At 41.2% G+C, this 22,672-nt stretch overlaps 1 protein-coding gene across 5 annotated transcripts in view; it reads left to right on the forward strand.

Moving 5' to 3' along the window:
• NBAS (NBAS subunit of NRZ tethering complex) overlaps positions 1–22,672 on the forward strand; it is a 341,233-nt gene that overhangs the window by 23,679 nt on the left and 294,882 nt on the right. For 4 of the 5 annotated variants that reach the window (XM_075923472.2, XM_075923475.2, XM_075923474.2 and 1 more), the window contains exons 10-12: positions 12,150–12,288; positions 13,439–13,504; positions 20,285–20,413. In XM_075923472.2, the coding sequence (XP_075779587.2) occupies positions 12,150–12,288; positions 13,439–13,504; positions 20,285–20,413 (334 nt within the window). Of the gene's footprint in view, positions 1–12,149; positions 12,289–13,438; positions 13,505–19,564; positions 19,658–20,284; positions 20,414–22,672 lie in introns of those variants that run through there. The other variant, XM_075923476.2, reaches the window with a different exon arrangement.

Genomic DNA, 22,672 nt, shown 5'->3' on the forward strand with positions numbered 1-22,672 from the left:
ACTTTGACATCATTGAGATGTTCCTACTTTAATTTAGTGATTTTTTTTGTTTGGCTTTGTAAATGAGAGCTGATATTAAACATGTACACATTTTGTTGTGGCTCTATCTGAGTTTGCAAGTATCACTTGTTTATCAGGCACCCCTGATGGTCTGAAATTCAAGGCACCCCTAGAAAGGGAAGTAAACTGTAGTTGCCCAGCGGGAGACCAGAGTCCAAAGAGACTGAGAGGGTGAAGATATTTCTTCTAGGGAGGAAACTCTGGGCACTGCAGGGCCAAATTGAGAGAGCTCAGAATGGGCTGAGAGACTGTTGGAGCCAGAATACAGGCAGTCCCTGGGTTACGTACAAGAGAGGGACTGTAGGTTTGTTCTTAAGTTGAATTTGTAGGTAAGTCGGAACTGGTACATATTGTATCCCAGGTGTCCCCGATTCAGCCGCTGCTGAAACTGACCAGCGGCTGACTACAGGAAGCCTGAGGCAGAGCTGCTTTGCCTGGGGCTTCCTGGAATCAGCCGCTGATCAGTTTCAGCAGCGGCTGACTTGGGAACTGCTGGGGCAGAGCAGCTGGGGAGCTGCTGGGTTGGTCCAGTAGTGCTGCACCTCGGCGCTGTGGGACCAACCCGGCAGCCCCCTAGCTGCTGTACCCCAGGCGTTGGCGAGAAAAGCCTGATCTGCTGGGGGAGAGGGACCCAATAGCTGCGCCCTCCCCCGCCCGCCCCCAGCACACCAGGGAGACGTGGAGCGGCTTTTCTCGCCACGGAGGACGCGGGTGGCGGGACCGCGGCATGTCTCGGCGGTCGCAGTGCGTCTTGGCGGTCCCAGCGCCGCATCCTCTGCAGCGAGAAAAGCCTGGTCTGCTGGGGGGGGGGGGGGCGCACTAGTTGCGCTCCCTCCCCCAGCAGACCAGGGAGACGCGGAGTGGCTTTTCTCGCTGCGGAGGACGTGGGCGGCGGGACCGCCGCCCGCATCCTCCGCGGCGAGAAAAGCCACTCCGCGTCTCCCTGGTCTGCTGGGTGGGGGGCGCTAGCTCCGCGTCTCCCTGGTCTGCTGGGTGGGGGGCGCTAGCTCCGCGTCTCCCTGGTCTGCTGGGTGGGGAGCGCTAGCTCCGCGTCTCCCTGGTCTGCTGGGGGGAAAGCGTCCCCCGCGCTGCCAGACGCGGCGACAGTGGGGGAGGCATCCCGCACTATCGGGGTCCCCCCCCGTTCGTAACTAGGGGTCCGACTTAAGTCGGACTGACGTAACCCGGGGACTGCCTGTACTGCTAAATGTGCTGCTGGATTCCAAGGATAGAGCTGCAGATGGAGATATTACAGAAAGCACTGAGAGGTCACTGTTGTACACCAGAAGAGTTTGCTTTTTATTTCACATACAGAATGTCTAAGACTTGGCTGGAGGGTTAAGTCACTGAAGACGCACTGCCAGGCAGAGAGAAAGTGCAGGTACATATGTTACACTTGTAGAAATAGAATTAGCAGTATCTTATTTGGGGGATAAGGTGATATGCTGTGTTTATGGTGAAGACAGAATTTGTTTACTGGCCCTTGCTACTAAAATTACCCACCATACACATACACACTTAAACGCACAGTTCTACAGATTGGGTATAATTACCAGCCTCAGTTTGTGCTGTTCTGCTGGCCAGGTGGTCTAGACATGAGGAGGGGAGCCAGGTCATATTGGTGTGCACTGGTGCTGCTGGAGGATGACTGTAGAACCGAAAGACCCAATTCTATAGTTTTGCACCCATCTTTTAATGTGTTTTAGTCCATAGATCCTGTCCTGCCCCACTACCCCAGGGCACTTGATGACCATGTGATGTTATCAGTTAGCATAACATCACATTAGTAGATATAATTCATTGAAAGGGCAATTTCATCCTTCAGTCCTACACACACGCTCTGCCAAGGAGACACTTGGGATGAGTGGCACCCAAAACAGTGTTAAATACATAAGTAGATCTTTAAATAATCCTTTCCATAGCCCCTGTGAGATATAGATGGATATGTATTGTATCCATTTTAAAGCCAGGGAAATTTATACAGGAAGGCGTCAAAAGTCCACAGTGAGATGAGGTCAGCACTAGGGTTAGAATTTCAGACCACCTGATTTCCTAGCTTTGTATTTGTTCACCCTGATCAGTGCCATTAGAATGAATGAGAAGTTTTCATGCTGAACATATTGCAGAATCTGATAATCTTGCTTGTCTCTAGTTCAATTTCTCATATGATAACAGATTATAATTTTTCTAGCAGGGAGTTGGTAATGACTGCTATATTTAGATTTGCCAAAATTTTATTTTAAGTTTGAGATCTTTTTTTGAGGCCCTCTACTACTTCCCCTGTTTGCAGCAGGCCTTTAAAGTTGACTGGAAATGTGCTTTTTGCATGTTCTTTGAAATCTGAGCGGTAGACTTTTTTGAAAATCACTATTTCCATCCTCTAGACAGTTTTGGCAGTATAAGAATAAACAAAAAAACCCATCCTTAATATGAGCTTTCTAAATTGGGGAGCTCCTGTCCTGTATTCAGGAGCATATGCTCAGCAGGGACCACTGAGTAGCAGGAGGGAAGAGAGATCAGTATTGCACTTTCCTCCATGACCACAGACCCTTGAGCTGCAGGTTTCTCTTTTTCTCTATTTCTAGATGAATTAATATTTTTAGAGTTTTTAATATCCTTTATTTATATAATGCCCAGAACTGTGGTATGTTTCTTATGTGTGTGAGAGAAAAAGTCCAGTTATTTTGTACCCTCTACCATCTAACTCGGGGTGGGCAATAATTTTTGATGGTGGGCCACACCAAGATTTTTTAAGTGGTCAAGGGCCACACTTTTCTACAGAGGGTATGTGTGTCTGGAATGAAGGTTGGGTGCAGAAGGCAGTTCGTTGTAGGGGATGTCTAAGGATGTGTGTGTGGTCTGAGAGGGAGTATGAGTGGAGGAGGGGGTTATGATTTAGGGCACAGGCTTGGGGTAAAGGATGGTGCTTACTGGTTATGGTTAGCCAGTGGGCTGGAGCAGCCCCTCGCCTGCTGCGGACAGAGGGCTACTCCAGCCTTGCAGGGTCTGCCACTGATGGGTGGTACTCAAGGCCAGTTAGAGCACCCCCGCATGCAGCGGACCCGGCCCAAGGTGCTGCAGGCGGGAGAGGTCCAGCCTGGCCCTACAGCGGTCCTAGCCTGGCCAGAGCACACCCTCTCCCCTGCAGAGCTTTCCCACCTACTTCCTGGTTAATTGGTTAACTAGTTAAATGCAGTGTTTAACTGGTCAACTGATTAACCGGGATTTTACATCCCTAGTGTAAAGTTTGGGTGGGGGTATTGGTGCAGGATAGGATTCTGGTGTGGGGAAGGGTATAGAAAAGGGTGCAGGTACTGGGAGGGAGTTGTGACCTGGGGGTGTGTGTGTACAGAGAGTTTGGGTGATGATCTGGGTCAGGGGAATGGGATGAAGGATCGAGGAGGGAGTACAGGTGCAGGAAAAGTTTCTGGCCTTGGGAAGGGATATAGGAGGGCATAGAAGGTCTGGAAGGTTTGGATGATGGCCTGGGGAAGGGAGGGGCTGCAATTCCAGAGGCAGGCTCTGGCTGGGAGGTAGTTACCTTAGGTGGCTCATAACCTGCAGCCCCACAGGCTCCCGAGGTAGGCTCCTTGCCTTCTGCACTCCCAGGCTGCTCAAAATGACTGATTGCTCCCTGTGGCTCTCTGGTCTGGGTGCCGGGAAGATGGAGAGACTTGGTGTGCTGCCCCAGCCTCCCAGAAAAATCTCTTCGCTCCCACTCGCCGGTCAACGGGAGCTGAGAGAGTTGGCTGGGGGCAGCGCACAATGCCTCTCCCTCCTTCTGGAGCAGAGAGCGACAGGGAGCAGCCATCCACTTAAAGCAGTGTCCTGGATCCCATCTGCAGGCTATATCTTGCCCGCCCTGATCTAACTGACAACTCCCCATTGTCCCTCCAGTGACCTCTCCAGACTTTTTTCTGAATAATCATTTCTTTCATACATTAGCAGCATCTTACATCAGCTGATGTTAGAGGGCTGAAGAAAAGCCATTCTGGTCTGTGCTTTTTAGGGAACCGCTTGCTGGTTAGACTCCTGGCACAAATTGGTCTTTGGGAGAGCGAGTCCACACAGGAGCAGCTTGCAAATTTTGTGATGCAGCTTCCAGAGAAAAATGGGCAGTGGAGTAGAGGCAGTGTGCCTAGACTGTATTCTCTCTCCTCCCATGCTGCTGCTCTTCCCTGTTGGCTCCTGAGACTGGCTCTTGGGGTCTGGGTCAGCCTCTGGAAAGAGTGCCAGAATAACTGCTTCCTAATACAAATTTTGGGGGCTGAAATTCTGCTTTCCTTAGTTGTATTTTTAACTTCCACTTAAATATGATGCTGAACATCATGCTTTTAACTCGTGAGTTCCATTAGGAGAAAGTTCCAATGCTGAGTATCTTTTGCAGGAGACTAACTCAATTGACTAGAACAAAGTAAGTATTTGTGTGTGTAAATCCCAACAAATTATTGGTGTCAATTTTAAAAACCCAAATAGTTTAAACTAGTTTTAAATGGAGATTTTCTGTACGTAATTGCTAGATAAATGGCTTTCTTCAAGCAGTCTTCGCACATTGCTATCATGTTATTTGGAGGTGGAGCCTGTAACTCGAGTGTTCTTTAGTTTTTATGAACATTGCAGAGCCATATCCATCTGGATCTGTGCAAGGGAATGTTGATCAATAATTTGACAATTCACTGGTGAAAATCCCTTCATATAATTCACTGCATAATGAGAAGCATTACTTATTCATAGAAAAATCTGTTTCTCTGCACCATTAAAGTAGCAATATTTTGATTAGGTACTGGATTTCATATTAACTTTGATCTAAGCTTTTAGGTATTTGTGGTAAGGTAAATGCACAAACGTCATAAATGTCTTAAAAGGAAAGCAGATGCATTTTTGGAGTCTTGTCAAAATGATGTGTTATACTTTTTTTTTAAAAATTAAAGTATTGCACAGCAGACACTTCTACTCCATTATAGAGACCACTAGAGACTTGCAATTGGAGCAGAATATGGCTGCTCACTTTCCTGGATGTAGTAACTAATGATTCCTAGATCTGAAGGCCAGAAAGGACTGCATGACCATCTCGTTTGGCCTCCTCTATAGCACAGGTCATAGAACTTCCTCAAAATAATTCCTTGGCTGTTTTTCTAAAAGGTATAGTAGCCTATGTTGATTTAAAAATGGTCAGTGATAGAGAATTCAGCAGGACCATTGGCAGATTGTTCTTATAATTATTCTCACCATTAAAAAATTTATATCTTATTTTATGGATGTGAATGGCTTATTGGATAGTCGACTAGTAAATGCTTATCGGATAGTTGACAAGCTAGTCGTCAGTTGCTTCCCCCACTTGCTGTGTCTGTCAGAAAGAGGCAGCAAGGTGGGGCATGGTGGCTGCTTCAAAGTGGCATCTCTGCGTGGAGCCTGGGACTGGAGCTTGGGGCCAGACCTTGGGCTTCATTTTAGGCTGCATGAGGTGTTTCAAAGCGGCATCACCGTGTGGAACCTGGGGTCAGCGGGGGAGTCCTCAGCTGATCCTAGGCTCCATGTGGCACTGCTGCTTTGAAATGCCATTAGGAGCCTGATGCTAGGCTCCTCACTGCATTGAGCCCGAGGTCAGCAGGGGAGTCCCCAGCTGATCCCGGGCTCAATGTGGCGCTTTCGCCTTTGAAAGGCAAGGAGGAGGAGCCCTATCGATTAATCGAATAGTCGCTGCAAAATGCATTGACTATTCGACTAGTCAGTTACTCAATATTTAACATCCCTACCTTATTTGTCAGCTTCAGTTTCCAGCCATTGAATCATGTTATGTCTCACCAGTAGATTCAGTAGTCTTTTCTTAAATACAGACTGCAATCAACTCATCCCTTAACTTTGTCTTTGTGAGACTCAAATAGCTAAGTCTATTTAGTTTATCGTTATAGGGATTATTCTAATTTTAACCATTCTGATGGTTCTCTTCTGAACTCTCTCCAATTTATCAACATTCTTCTTGAATTGTGGACACAATGTTCCAGCCCAGCATTGCTCAGGTGCTTAATTGTATAGGCTTCAATTAAATTATTTCTCTGGGGTAGGACTGAAGTTTTGGAAGAGAAGACCATCCCAGCCCTCTCTCACAGCAGCAGCTTGGGGCCAGGTGAGAAGCTCCTCTCCATGGCTGCTGCATCTCCAGGGAGCCTAGCCATAGGAGGACTATGTGGTTTAAAACAAAAGGAATTTTTTCTTCATTCAGCACATAGTCAACCTGTGTAACTCCTTGCCAGAGGATGCTGTGAAGACCAGGACTTTAACAGGGGTCAAAAAAGAACTAGATAAATTCATGGAGATTAGGTCCATCAGTATTTATTAGCCAGGATGGGTAGGAATGGTGTCCCTAGCCTCTGTTTCAGAGCCTGGAATCACTTGATGATTACCTGTTCTGTTTACTTCCTCTTGGACATCTTGCATTGGCCGCTGTCAGCAGACAGGATACTGGGCAAGATAGACCTTGGTGTGATCCAGTATGACCGTTTTTATATTCTTATGTTCCCCATTTTAGGCAGGTCCACACTTATCTGCACCTTGCACTCCCCAGCCAGAATGAGAAATATAACAAACTGTGCACTTTCCCCACATTCCCTGACAAAGGGCAACAGCTAGCAACGTTCCCATGGAAATGCGGGATGGAAGCTTTAGCCTTCCTCACCCTCCTGAAAGAGTGCCCAGGGGGTGGAGGCTTAGGGTTTTGGGCAGTCCCGGCAGGGTGCTCTTTCACTTGTTTGGTGTTTCTGTCTCTTTTCTATGTGGTTGTCTATTTTTTCATTCCAGCACATCCCATTTTCCTGGCACAACCAAACCCATACCTTGCTTTAAGTTATGATAAGAAGCAATATTCTGATTTTGGTGGTCCTAGCCCTTCCATTTAGGAGGAGTTCCTAAACAAAGAGACAGACACACTCTCTCTCTTAAACAGATAGTAGATTTTCACAACAAAATGACTGACGAAATATTATTATTTTATCAACTATATTTGGTTAATAACTTGTGCTGTCAGTCACAGTTATTTCATCTAATTAACTAAAAAAATTAATCTCTGGTAAAAAAAAAAATTAATTGTAATTAATCACAGTTTTAATGGCACTGTTAAAATAGAGTATCAGTTGAAATGTATTCAACATCCCTTTTCTTCCATTTGTGCTCTCTTTGTATGTGTGTGCGTGTAATCTCTGTCTTCACTAGGAATGTAAGTAGCATTTAAAAAAGGCTCCAAGGACATACACAGGGACATATGGCTCAGCTTTTATTTATTTTTACACACACACAGGCACACTCTCGCTCTCTCGCTCTCGTCTTGTTTCTTCAAATCACAGAGTATGTATCTGGAGATACTCCCTTTGAAACTTCACTGTTAACTGACTCTGTTCACAGATATGTTCATGATCCTGATGGGGAAGATCATTGCAGTAGTAAACAATAGAATTTGGGTTTGTTTTTCCTTAAACAAATTATGAAACTATATTAAATCCCCATCCCCAAAGCCCTGAGAAGTAGGAAAAATAACACCATCCAAATCTTAAATATCAAAAACAAAGCAAAAACTACAAGAACCCTGTTAGAAGAACATTGTGCACTCACATACTTCTGTGGAATTTCCTTTTTCTTTTCTCTTTATTCCCCATTGTCGTGATATAGTTTAAGTAGTTATCCAAGGGCTTCATTTGAGTCCAAGTGCTATTGAGGGTATTGATTTTTTTTTTAAAATTTAAAATGGCTTGATCAAACTTCTATGGAATTCAAAGGAAGTTTTTTTTCACTGGAGAGGGCCCTAAATTATTACATCTCACTTGATGTTGGCTTTCTGAAAATTTGTTTCACTCCACAAGCTGTTGTAGCAATCAAGGTCATTTGAAGTGCTCATGCTAACAGTATGTGTAAATGTTAAAGCGATTGTGCCAAGGCATCCTCAAAAGAGGCTTAATGACTTTCCTCATTGCTCTGATATAGCGAGAAGCTGACTTTCAGTCATGATGCAAAGTCCTTCTGTTTCTTTTTCCATTTTAACTAGGGATGTCAATGTATAGTCGACCAGGTGATTAACCAGCAAGCCTAGGCTTATTGGTGAATGTTGTCAACTATATGCACTCCCCCCTCCTCTGTATCAGAGGCAGCAAGGACGGGGGAGCGGGAGCTGGTGCTTGTGAGGAACTGGTTTTAAGCTGGCTCCCCATGAACTCCCCTTCCTCCCCGGTTACTCCCCGTGCTGCTGCCTTTAATAGAGAGGCAGCAGCACAGAGCATGGGGGCGGGCAGGCTAGAGCCGATAAATGTGGGAATCTGGCTTTCAGGCAGGCTACCTACGCATGCCCAATTGGCAGACCCACCTGCCCCACCCCTTGCTGCCTCTTACAACGAGGGGAGGCAGTGCAGCCTGCCCTCCCCATCAGAGGGGGCAGGGGAGGTTGCCATGAAGCAGCATCTGTCCGTGATGACCCAGGTTTGCCATGGACAGAGGCTGGTCTGTGGCAGCAGCCCCTGTCTGCTGGGGATTTGAGCTCCCCGAGGACGGAGGCTGTTGCCGTGGACTAGCCTTTGTCTGCTGGGAGCTCATACCCCATGTACAGGCACTCCAGGCCCCACTCCCGGGAAGACCCTGCCACTCCGCGCTGCTCCCTCTGTATCAGAGGGCTCCCTGCTATAGAGGCAGCAGTATGAGGTAGAGGGGGTTCCCTAGGAGTGGAGCTGGGAGTGCGCTGCGTGCTGGCTCCGCTTCTGGGGACTATCGAATAATCACGTAACCATTAAGATTTCATGCAGTTACATGACTATTCAGTTGCACGATATCTAACATCCCTAATTTTAACCAGTACTTATGATGGAAGAATATGGCTTCTTGTTGCTTCTTGGAAGGAGGCAAAAATGGTTAAATACCATGTTTCTGTTATGTGTTGTATTAAGTGCTCATTTTACAAATAAAAATGCTGCATGTTCAAAGTGCTTTCACATGCATTTATACCAAACTTTTATTTAGACAGTATGCACCTAAAATGTGTTATAAACAAAATATTTGAATAATTTCAATTTTAGCCCTTGAAAGGGAAAGTAAAGTAGAAAATAAAGTATATAATATAAAGAAGAGAATTACCCTTTCAGTGATGAGACTGCAGATTCATGCAGGTGACTTCAATTAACAACTAAATTCTGACAGTCTTTTGGGAGCTGTGTGTAAACTGTGACTTAATTGAAACACTCAAGCAAAGGATCACTTCTGATGTCCCATTCTGTTTTTAGTGGGGCAACCCTTATTTTTCTAATTTCATAAATGACATAATCATTGGCAAAAACAGAAGCAGCACAATACAACAATAAACAAATACTTAACACTAGACATGGCTACCAAACGTTGCTACTACATACATTTTATATTGCAAAAATATTTATCTATAACTGTATTTATTCCAGACTCCTCACAATAGGAAAGGCGGTGCAGAGCATCCATTGTGATTAGATTCTTGCATGTGAAACAGAAGTTTATCTAAAAAAAATCAGTGGATGAATAAGAATTTTAATGTTACAAGCAGTAACTAGAAGATCATGTTCCATTCCAAGGCTGTGGAGAATTATCATGATGCTGAATCTGAAAGGTTTTTAGACTACTAGTTAACAATAAAATAAAGACATGTTCTTTCTAGTTTGTAATCTAATTCTAGTTTGTAATCTCAATGTTGGTTGATTAGCCCAAATTAATGTAGATAATATTTAAATTTTACAAATTAATAAGAACATCCCTTAGACCATCTTCAACTTAAGAAGAATATTTCACTTTTAATTATTATTTCGAGATATCTAAGCAAAGTTGAGCATAATCTCTGGTGGCTCTCGTTACTAAACATATCCGGGAATTCATTTTAACCATGAACAAGCTTTATATGTATCCTAGCCACTAGGTGGCAGAATCTTTCAATGGTAACACATCTTGAACATTGAGGATATATATGGTTACCTAGCTTGTTAATTTTTTTTACTCATTTTTTCCCAGATTGTTTGTTCTTTCTGTACAAATATTTTTACTTTGACAGCTTGTTTTTTAAATGTCATATTCATAATAAAAATACTAGCATAGAGCTATGTTCTCAACATTCTTTTCAAAGTAATTACTGGTTTCTAAACTGCTTGTTTAACAGTAATCATAGGGACTTAAAGGAAAAAGTGTTTTTTTTTTCTTTTAGTAGTAATCAGCATTAGTTGTATGTTTTGTAATGTGTTAAAATGGTATTTTTAATATCTTTTCATGTTTTCTACTCTGTAGTTAACAATATTACTAATTAATATACATGCAGTGATGTGTAAGTTATACATCATACTAATATGAAATGTTATGTACAGTTAGTATAGGTAGTTGTTTCTAGACTAGGCTGTTCATTACTTTTATGGTTTTATATTTTTGTTTATAAATAACTAAATATTAAAATAGTATGATATTGTAAGCTCTTTAGTGATATTTGGACCAGCAACATGTTTTAAGTAAATTTTTGTTCTTGTTAAAGAATCTCAAGTCTTTGGATGTGTGTGTGTGTGTGTGTGTGTGTGTGTGTGTGTTAACTTTTTTGGGGGAAGTACAATTTGTTTTATTTTGGGACTATGGGAAAAATGTATCAGAATAGATGAGTAACTCATATATTGGATTGAGTCCAGTTCATCTTTGGTAGATTTGATTAACATCACATGAGATATAATTTCATTCTTGTTAACTTGGCACAGAGATGAAAAGAGAGTTTTGTGTGTGTAAGCTGGGCTGAGACTTGGGACATAGGGATGCAATGTCCATCTCAGAAAATATGCTGCAGAGACACAGAAGAAGTCAACCTGTTCTAGGGATGTTAGTGACTAGTCGACTAAGCAATAGGTGCTTATCAATTAGCACTATTGATTAGTCGCATCCCCCCAGCTGCTGCTCTGCATTGTACAGCCGAGAGAAGCTGGCATGTGAAGTCTCTGAGTCAGTCTCTGCTCCACGTGTTTCTTTTCATTCACCTTTGTGTCTCTGTGTCTGTGTGAGCTGACAAATGAAAAGAAATGTGTGGAGCAGGGACCGACTCAGCACCTTCGTGTGCGGCTTCTCTAGGCCGTGCAATATAGAGTGGCAGCTGGGGAGGTTATTCTGTGAACCGGTGGTAGCCAGACTCAGCGCTGGGACTGCCTACCTGTATCGACTTATTGACTAATCAACTAGTCAACAGAAAATCTGTTGGCGACTAATCGATTAGGAAAGTAATCACCTTTTAACATCCCTACCCTGTTCATGAAAGACTTGCTTGATTTAACTTTGTTATAATTATTCCCACATAAACACGTGCATAAGATAAAATTTGTCTTTCCATTTTTTATCTGTAATACTTCCTTTCTCTGAATCTGTTTTGTCTGTTTAGCTTACAGATTCTTTGGGACAAATAACCATTTTTTACTGTTTGTAGGTACAATACAAAACAAACACTGTGGGACTCCAGTGTTAGGATATTTCAACACTGCACAGTTAGGTTTACTCAGCTACGGTGTGAATGTTCTAGCTGTAAAGCCTGACCTGGTTTTCAGGTTCATTGTGAGGTGATACTTTACATTTTTTCACTACCAATTGAGGGAGAAATCTGTCCTGGCCGGGCAGAGGGATTGTTGAAAGGGCATCGGAGGACCATCAGCAATTGGGTGATTTTGCATGGGTCCTCACTTCACACATGTAATTTAGCCTGTGTCATTACTGAAAAGTGGACAGGTTCCAGCCAAAGTTGGAGTGGAACCCATGTTCTAATCCTCATCCACTGTCATCTGGACCAGGTTCAGTCTCCAAACCCAAGTCAGAGGTTTTTTATTTTGTATTTTATTTCCTGTGTGCACAATATGGGGAGGTTATGTCTAACACCCAAGTAAAAGAACCCAGGTTAACTTTGTGTAGGCTTACCCTTAGTTGGAGATTTTAAATTTTATTTTAATGCATGGTTTTATTCAATCAGGCAAAACTTATTATACTACTGTTTTATGAAATTATAGAATTTATATTTGGACTCCTGCAGCAGGCAAAACAAAGCATAAACCTGCATTCAGTAATAGAAGTTTTTGTTTTTATAGGCTTTTGTTTGTGGGTGGCTGTGAAACAGATAAAAATGAAGTATCTAAAGCAACTAAGTGTGGGATATCTGCTTGGAGAGTTCTTTCTGGGTTCCCGCATTATAAACAGGTCACTAGTTATGAAGAGGATACAGGGACCGTAAGTAGCTTTTGGAGTTCTAATTTTGCTTTTGGAAGGATATTACAGTTACTCTAGTTCAGTGTTTCTTAAACTTTTTAAGATGGAGGAACACCAAAAAATTTTTTTTAATAAGGAACACCAAGGAATTTTTGTTGAGCAAAAAAAAAGGGAGACAGGCTGGGAGTTATTGAGCAAAAAAAAAGGAAGAAAAAACAGGTCACCTGCTTCTTTAAGGGCGACCATTTTGAACTCTGTTCTCCATGGCACACCTCCGACTGCTTCGTGGCACACCGGTGTGTCATGAACACAGTTTAAGAAACACTGCTCTAGTTACATGAAGATAAGCTTTTATGCAGATTGCTTTCTTCTCGGAAACCATAGCATGGTTTCCATATTGTAAAAAGTAATATTGTTGTACCGTATTCAAGCAGGATGACCTGAATAACAGAAGAGTGCAGCTTGAAATATAAGATGATACAAGAAAAGAATGATACAAGCTTCAGTTGATGAATGCAGGAATATAATTAATGTTAACATGATTTTATTAAAAATAAGGCTCATCAAAGCTTTCACTTTCTGTCTTAAAACTATTTACTATTCATGTTGCAGAGCAGTTAGGATCAGGTTATTTTTCACCTAAAATATTTCAAGGATATTTTAGTCTGTTATAGCTGAGTTAAAATAAGCCTTAATTTTAACCCGCTTTTTAGGGCTGCGGCATACACAAAACTTGGACTGGCCTAATTAAACTCACTGAAGTTTAATTGGTGTACCCGGCATGGGTACACTGAAATTAATTTATAATTAACTTGTAGCAATTTAGCTTAATACATGTGAAAAGTTCTAATGTGTATACTTGGCAATATAAAATGGTATAATTTAGTTGCAAACTGATTATGCTTTTTCATGGAAACATGCATATATAAAGTAATTCATAAGCAAAAAATTTCACCTGTTGCAACAGTTATGTGAACTGATATTTTAATACATGCATAATAAAATAATTCTTATGAGTATTTTTAAATTTTCATAAAGCTGTGAGACTGTTGCACAGTAATGTATTCTTATTCCATTCTTTCATCATCTACTAGATTTGATTTAGTTTTTACCTCCTAAATCAAAGATGGTCTTTAATCTTACATTGTGTTATACACTCCTGTTTTAACAGGCAAAGAGAAGTGGATTATTAAGGATTATGAATTTCAGATTTTACAGCAGACAAGGAACAGAACAGGTAATATGTTCCTCCTTGACACTAATAGCATTGTAATTCATTTAGATTTGGGCTTATATGAAAGAGGAATCTAATTGATGTTCAAGTACCTAAAAGGTTGTTGTTAGAGAAGGGGGAGAAATTATTCTCCCTAACTCTTGATGTCACCGTCACCCTCCTCCTTCAGTTTGTGCCACACACAGAATCACTCACGTACACACTACGCATACACTCAATCTGTGTCTCAAAGTCTGTGTGTCGCACAAAGAGTGAAATTCTCTCACTCTCACACACTCTTTATCTATCTCTGTAGCCTCTAGTCTTGTCTCTTCTGGGTGACCCAGACCTGGTCTGCGGCCATGTATCAAAATTCGTGAAGTGCCTCCTCCCCTCAGTGAAAATTATTGCCTACCCTTGGATTAGATGATCTAACAATCTCTTCTGGCCTTATAGTCTGCAAATTAATGCAAACTGCACACCCCACTGAGCAGCCTTTGATGTTTCCATGTGCAGCCTGCTTGTTCCCAGAACTAACTTTGAGTGAGTAGGAGTGGCACAGCGGCTGGCCAGGGCAGGACATTAGCCCTGCAGAGTAGGGGTGGGTATACCAGTGCAATCACAGGGCCTTCTGCAGTGCCTCAGCTTATTGGTTAAAGGATGTTGGGAGGTGGTGACCTCACAGAGAGTGCATGACAATGGCCATGTAGGACAGGTTGCAGGGCCGGGGCAATCTCAGAGACCCCTGAGTTTTGCTGCAGGGAGTATCCTTCTTGAGGTCTGCCCTTGAAGTCTGAGAGAGGATTCAGGGTAAGGGACACGAGCATAAGGAGTATTCTCCTTTCTCAGGACTAATTGAACTAGAAGAAGATGTCCCTGAAGGTAAGAGTCTGTGAGAAGTTTGATGCCGCTGCAACCTGATCCACTTAGAGCTGGCCAAATGCCCCTGACCATGGAAAACACTAAGTTAACTTGGAAGAATTATTTTCCCACTTAGGCTTTTGTCCCTTATTATGCCTGGGGACATTGGAATTTCTTTTTCGTTTCTCTTTTCCCATGGCTTCCCCCCCTTCAGATCCTCAGTGCTGATTGGATGACCTAGAGGGCCATTGACAGGGAGCAGAATCAGGACTTTGTTCTCTCTTAAGTCCTAGCAAATGAGCCAGAACCAATCATCTGCTTGGGGAATTGTTTTGCTTTTCTGCATTGGTTGGCTTTGAGCCATTCCTAATTCTCTGTCATTTGGGTGTAATAATCCTCTCCTACCTGCCCATTTGCTATGGAGGTTGGGGAGCTGTGAAGATCCATGTGAAAGTGTCACTATCAGCAGTGTGTAATATGAGGGGTCCTGTTATGTGGAGTCATTACAAATGATAAGGGGGTGCAATAGAGTCCCAATCTTCCATTGTTCAGCTTTCCATGTTAACCCAACAGCCAGCACACACAGGGCCAGAAGCAGGCGATTCCTCTTGTGCCCTCTAGATGGCACTTCACCCTTACACATCCTCATTCTCCTGATTATCTGAATTTTTGATTATATTCTTTGGCCTGGGTCCCAATTTGATGCGACAAATGGGGTTTTAATAGCTGTAACACTCAGTTTCATTGGTATTTTATTATGTTTAAATCAGTAAGAGGAGCAATTCCTTAGCCCAGGGACAGGCAAGATATGGCCTGCCAAGCCTTTCAATCCAGCCTGTGGTCACCCCGCCAGGACCCTCAGGCAGGGAGTAGCCCAGGACTCAGAGGGGCTGCTACTTCTGCCTCTCTGTGCAGGGAGGAGGGGGAACCTTGGTGTGCTGTCCTGCCCCCAGCACAATCATTCATCTCTCATCTGGTTGACATTGACTGCCCATGCCTCCCTTACAATTTCTTAGCTCCCATTTGTTGGAACCAGGGAATGAGAGCTGAGAGATTGTGCTGCGGGCAGGGGATAGTGCATGTAGATTCCCCCCACCCTTATGGAGGCATGTGGAACAGTCAATTCTGAGCTCTGGGACTATGGCAGGCAGGAAACCTGGTACAGGGTCCCATTGGACTGCTGGCTGGGAGTGCCTAGGTAAGCGCCTCCCGGCCAGAGTCTATCTTTGGCACCCCATTCCCTCATACACCCCAGCTCGCTGACTAAGGTCACCCCCCCTCCTGCTCTGGATCACCACCCAGTACCTCTCTACTCCACGTGCCCGGGTCACAACTCCCTCCCAGACCCTGCACTGCCTCCTACATCCTTCTTCCAGGCCAGAATCCTCTCCTGTGGCAGGTCACAACTCCCTCCTTCACCTAGCTCCCTCTCACACCCATACTCTTTCCTGCATACCAATACCCTACCCTGAGCTTCCTTCTGCATCCAATCTTGGTCCTAGACCTCCGCACCCCCTCCATAGAAATGTGTGGCCCTTGACCACTCACCAAAACATTGAAGTACCTCCCCAACTAATATTACTGCCAACCTCTGCTCAATATGAATGAGAAGGAACACTTTCCCTGAGAACAAAATGTATCCTTAATGATTTTATTAAAATAATGGAATAATAATCCAAAGGTAAAGTAATAAATTTACAAAATATTGTTCCAGAGAGAGTATAGTATTATACTATAATGCTTTCTAGCTTAACATACATACAGTCTTCCTTGATAATCTGGTGGTAAGAGAAAAAGAACAAACCTTGCCTTTGGTATTCCAAAAGAGACCAGTGTTCTAAGTTCCTCAGAATATAGGAGAAAATGGAGAATTAAAAACTTTAGAAAGACAATAGAAGCAAACATTAAGCCTAAGTAAAACTAACCAACTTAAGAAGAAGAAAAAACTAACATGGTGGGTTTATCAGTACTATAGAGCCTAAGCCTAAAAAAAGCTCAAGTAATTTTTACTGAAAGGCTAGTATCGAATTGAACTAAACTTTAGGTTTACTTGCTCTTGCTGAATTTTAAAATAGAAAAGATTACTATTTTTGTTCACTCATAAACATAAGAACGGCCGTACTGGGTCAGACCAAAGGTCCATCTAGCCCAGTATCCTGTCTGCCGACAGTGGCCAGCACCAGGTGCCCCAGAGAGGGTGGACCGAAGACAATGATCAAGCAATTTGTCTCCTGCCATCCCTCTCCAGCCTCTGACAGAGGCCAAGGACACCATTTTATCCCCTGGCTAATAGCCTTTTATGGACCTAACCTCCATGAAATTATCTAGCTTCTCTTTAAAATCTATTATAGTCCTAGCCTTCACAGTCTCCTCTGGCAAGGAGTTCCACAGGTTGACTACACGCTGTGTGAAGAAGAACTTTATTTTATTAGTTTTAAACCTGCTACCCATTAATTTCATTTGGTGTCCTCTCATCTTCAAAAGTTTCAATACCATTTCAGAAATTCCATCTTAATTACCAGAAGTATAATTTTATTGAGATTTAAGGGAGATTAAAAAAGAAATATAATACTTTTTCTAGCTTTCAGCAAGGACTTTTCTGTGGAGACAGCTGTTCTCAACTTAGATGTGATATGCCAGTCTACAGGAGTTTTCCACATTTTGTTATGAAGTTACCCTCAGGGTAGAACTCTTCACTTGGGTAGCAGAAAGGACACATTAATCTTTTGAGAGGCTAGATTTGAAGGTGTGTGATGTATCTAATGGCCATCTAAAGGAACAGCAGTTGTACTGATTTCTGAGGGTATGTCTAAACTACATCCCTGTGTTGAAAGAGGGATGTAAATTAGGCAAATCGAAAGTGCAAATGAAGTGGGGATTTAAATACCCTGTGCTTCATTTGCATAATTGCGTCACAGCAGTCTTTTGAAAAAGGGTATTTCGAAAGTGAAAGTGCCATCTACATGCGGTTCTTTTGGGGGAAAAAAAATCCCCCTCAGGAGTACAGGATCTTTTGAAAAAAAGGGATTTTTTTAAAGAACTGTCTCTAAACAGTGCTTTCACTTTCGAAATACCCTTTTTCGAAAGACTGCTGTGACGCAATTATGCAAATGAAGCACGGTATATTTAAATCCCTGCTTCATTTGCACTTTTGATTTGCCTAATTTACATCCCTCTTTTGACAGAGGGATGTAGTTTAGATATACCCTGAGTTATATATTGGCCTTCAAAATGGCCTGTCTTAGTGTTTGCTAATGATGACATATTAAGAAAGACTCTTTGTCTAGTAAGTAGGGAATTAATGTTTTTATTTTACACTTCCATGCAATTTCATATCCACCTTTCTCTTCTGTGAATAAATCTAAAAAAGAAGAGCACCATTTGTAGCTTTGAAACTTTTAGCAAAGAAAAACAGAAAGCGCCAGGCTCTCATACCAGTTGTTTTTTAACAGAGGAAAAATCTACTGTTAACCAGACATGATCAGGTACTTTAGGTGCAAAATGTATATTTTTTTGTTATAGTTTTAATTTTTAATAAAAGCTTGTTGTTTTAAGTTTAAAAGGATAATATTTCATATGTCAAACTCATAGTACAAGGATAGTCATTTTAATTTTTGTCAATGTAGAGTCAAGGTCCTGATTCAAGAGAAAATAATTAAAAAATAACAATGATGATTAAAAAAAAAAAGATTTTACGGCCCATTCAAAAGTATAGATAGTCTGCATTTGGCCCATAGTCTGCCTATTGACTACTCCAGCATAACGTATAAGAACTGAAAGTAAAACTAATAAGCTAGTTTTCAATATACTAGTGAACAAAATGTACAGTTTAAATAGTTTGAGGTAAAACAGAAGCTGGTCTAAAAATGAAAGACCTTTAAATTTTTTTTTCATTTGAAATTTCAAAGTTGTAGCTTCTTGATGATCTTCAGAAGCTAGACTTAAAATTTCAGTCATATGTGGCACCGGTCATGTCCATAGTTAATTTCTGCTGTAAGCATGATTTTAAGAATGGCCGTAGTTGGTCGCACCAGTGGTCCACATAGCCCATTACTGTGTCTTCCAACAGTGTCCAGTGCCAGATGAAGAGAACAGAACAGGACATTTTACTGAGTGATCCTTCCCTGGTAACTATTTCCAGCTTCTGCTAATCAGAGTCTTAGGGACACACAGAACACAGAGTTGTGTTCCTGGTCATCTTGGCTAACAGTCGTTGATGGACCTCCGTTCATTTATTTTAATTCTTTTGTAAACCCAGTTATAGTTTTGGTTTTCACAACAAGTCTGGCAATGAGTTTCACAGATTGATTGTGTGAAGAAATAATTTCTTACATTTGTTTCACACCTTCCCTGCTACTGACACAGACTAAACAATTCTGTATTGAAGTGATACAGACTGGAACTTCATAGTATACTTGCACTTCTTTCCTTTGGGACCTCACATCCTGGTATTCTCACAGTTTTAAGGTGCTCCTCAAACTGATCCCCAGATCTCATATCACATCATCTCTTTCAAATTGCTCAAATTTATTTTTCCACCATGCAGTACACTCTCATTTAACACAGTGAGTGCAGCAAGAGTGCCTTGGGATAATTCCCAGCCAGCTCGAGGGGTTGTGCTGCTTTAACTCTGTATTTCTTCGTTTTCAAAGGTTTGAGTTTTGCTGACCGTGACGTTCTGGAAGGGCATGAACAATAACTAGGCAGTCTTGATTATTTTCTGCTGATTAATCTATACACATTTAAGTAATTATATGGCTCAATATATATTTATTCAGATTGTTAATTTTTAAAGTTTTATGTTAGAAAATTGGGAATGACACATTACTTATTTACTGGATGATTAACCTGAACTTTTTATTTGTGACTTGTGTCAGACTGCATTTCGATGGCAATCAAGTAAAAATGCCCCCAAACAGGATTTTAGTTTTTTTTAATTAAATAAAATCACTTAAGCATGCAGAACAGACGAGAAAAATATCAAAATGTGTTTTATATTTAAAATTAACTGATTTATTAAACAAATGGAGTGTTCTCTGTTGTAGTTAGTGAATGGAACTAATTATTTCTGGTAACTGTCTTTCAAGATTGTAAAACTAGTAGCTCTCAAGGTCACACACTTAATTTTTATTAATAACGTAGAATAGGAAAACAGGCTTTCCTACTTTTTCAACTCCCAATTGGTTTCTCAGTTTTGAATTAACTAGTCCTTGGGCTGAACTAGTTGAATAAACTGAAATGGAGATAATGTTCTCTCTGTACTTGCAGAAAAAGATTCTGCTATCAAAAGCTGGTTTAGCAGTTCAACAGAATCAGGTGGTTAGCTAGTGATTTTCCCCACCATTACAGTGGGTTAACTTTGCTCTAATTTCTGTAGAAAACATGTACTGCTTGAATATTATTTTTATGTAATTTAAATAATTTTAAGAGTATAGCATGCTTAATGCTTTAACATAAGTTGTCAATTTAATTTTGGAAGTTTTTAAAAGAAAAAATATATTTAGTTTATATTAAAAATGATTCAAATAAGATTATTTTGATTAAAAAAGAAATTTTTAGTCCATCCCATTATAGCTTTAATTTGCCAAACACCAATTGAAGAACTGTCTCTTCTTCTTATATTATGATAAATGTAGTCAAAAGACTTACACCAGTGTTTGCTTCTTATTTACTGTATCTTATGGGGTATTCTGGTCCTCAGATTAACAAATGAAGATGTTCAGTAATACAGGTATATAGGCTACATTCTACCTGTATTATTAAACTTTATTTGATTATATTCATTATGTTTGAAAATTAAATATTTCAAATTTACAGTATGCTCGAAGCTTTCAATTTAAAACCCCCATATAATAAAATAAAAGGAAAAGTTACTTTATTGCTGAACTGATTTTAGTCTATTCTTACTGCAAAACAATTTTCTTTTTACTCCTGGTTGGGCAGGATGGAGTTTTCAAAATGAGCCTTTCTCCTGATGGAACTCTTCTAGCAGCTATCCACTTCTCAGGAAAACTGACCATCTGGGGAATCCCGTCTCTCAAACAACAAGGAGAATGGGATCAGAGAGACCAGGTACATGTACATTTAAATAATAATAAATATTTTAATCTTTAATTTAGCATTTCTAAGTATTGAGAGGTGTTCTGGATATGTCATGTTAACTATCAGTATTTCTTTCCATTCATCTGCTTGTTCATAGGGTACTCTGTTTTTCTGGTGCTCTAATTTTAGTGTCTTCTGCAACTTTGAAGTGCGGGGGCCCTTGAGTTGGAAAAAAGGTGGTATTGGAGTGTGTTTGAAGTTGAAAATGATAAAAATAATATTTATTTGGAAGAGTCCTAAGTGTGGAGAGAGTTAAACAGATGCAGGTAAACTGAAACAGTCATTGTTCTAAAACATAAATTAGTCAAGCATGTTCCTTTCAGATTATAGTTCTGAGGCACCAATTGATGCAGTAAGTTAAGACATTAGTGTGTTATCCCTCCAAAGGGCTATTTCTCTTCTGCACAATAACACTCCAGAAGGCTTGTTTCTCAAACTATATGAAAAAGCTATGCGCTACCTAACACAATTTGTCTTAGTTTTGTAAACGTGAAGTTCGGTGCAATAGGGACAACCATACTGTTACCTCATGTTTGTGCTGGTACAGTGTTTGGCAAGTTAGATTATCCACATGAAAATCCTAAATAAACTCCTTGTTGCGTCAGCCCAACAGCGAGCTGGAGTTGTTAATTAATGATGAAAAGGCATCCGCTTATAGTTTGAAAAGTGACAGATCTTGGAATTGTGAACACAAAGAACTCTGATTTCTGCTTGGTTTTGGAAACAGTTTCTTAAATATTAGATACCGACAGAAGCTTTGTTACTCTTACATGGTTTTCAGTCAATGTCTTTAAAAATGTTTTTAAAATCATACATTGATTCATTTAATAGAATGGAGTGCACTGTCTGTACATTTAGTACCTGCTTTTGAAAACCAGAGTTCATATCCGGTTCTGTTCTACTTCTGCTTTTGTTCATGTGCGTGCCTGGGGGTGGATTTATTTATGCTTAATGGCATATAGTGGACGCACTGGTCTGATTTAATACTGTGCATCTAGGATAGCTTTCCTCACTTCAAAATGATCTGGAATAACTGAAGAAATGGTCTGAAATAAATGGCATGAAATGCAGTAAGGGCAAATGTCAATTTACGTAAAAAGCAATAAGCAGCACACATACAAAATGGGAAATGACTATCATTTATTGCAGAAAGGAATTTGATGGTCATAGTGTCACAATCAAAATATGGGTCAACAGAATAACAACAGTTGGGGGGGGGGGGAGAAAAAAAGCAAACGTCACTTTTGGGATGCATTAGCAAGAGTGTTGTGAGGTACACAAAGTAATTCCTCTACTGTACTCGGTGCTGATTAGGCCCCAGCTAGAATACTGTGTTCAGTTCTGGGTGCCACATTTCAGGAAGGATGTGGACAAATTGGAGAAAGACCAGAAGGGAGCAAAAAAAGGATTCAAGGTTTAGAAAACATGACTGATGAGGAGAAATTTGAAAAAAAAAATGGGATATTTCGTTTGGAGAAAACAAGACAAAAAGTAATGTAACAAGTAAATAAAGTATATAATAAGTTGCTACAAGAAGGAGGGGAAAAATTGTCCTTAACCTCTGAGGATGGAGCAAAAAGCAATGGGATTAAATTTCAGCAAGGGAGGTAAGGTTGGACATAAGAGAAAACTTCCTAAGTGCCATGGCTAAGCACTGGAATAAATTGCTGGGGAGATTGTCTAACCTGCTCTTAAATCTCCAATAATGGAGATTGCACAAATGCCTGTCAGGGATGATCTAGATCATTGGTTCCCAACCTTTTTCCAGATGGGGACCCATTTTGACAATTCAGGAAGACTTGGTGACCCAAGGCAATTAAAAAAAAATGTGTGAATGGCTCCTAAAGAGCCACCTGGATTGTACCTACTGAACAAGAAGCTGTTCGTGAGAAGAGTCACTGAAGAAGGATGGAAATGGGGGGAGATGAAGGGGTGAAAGAAATCTGACGAAAATCTTTTTCTATCGTATTCAACGGCCAACAGTCTGAGATGACGAGGGACCATGTCACGGTGAGATAGGAAAGACAGTTTTACAAAACAAAAGGGGAGGCTGTATCAGTTTCCAATACCAGATCCTATGTCCTCGAGAGCCCCTTCAAAAGTTCTGCTTCAGGCCTCCCCATTATCTGTACAAATCCAATAATAAGGCTGAGGTGGAAGAAGGGAGTTACTCACCTCGTGCAGTAACGAGTGTTCTTCGAGATGTGTGTCCCCGTGGGTGCTCCACTC

This window comes from Pelodiscus sinensis, chromosome 3, assembly GCF_052426305.1.
Source record: "Pelodiscus sinensis isolate ZL-2025 chromosome 3, ASM5242630v1, whole genome shotgun sequence".
NCBI classification, from domain to species: Eukaryota; Metazoa; Chordata; order Testudines; family Trionychidae; genus Pelodiscus; species Pelodiscus sinensis.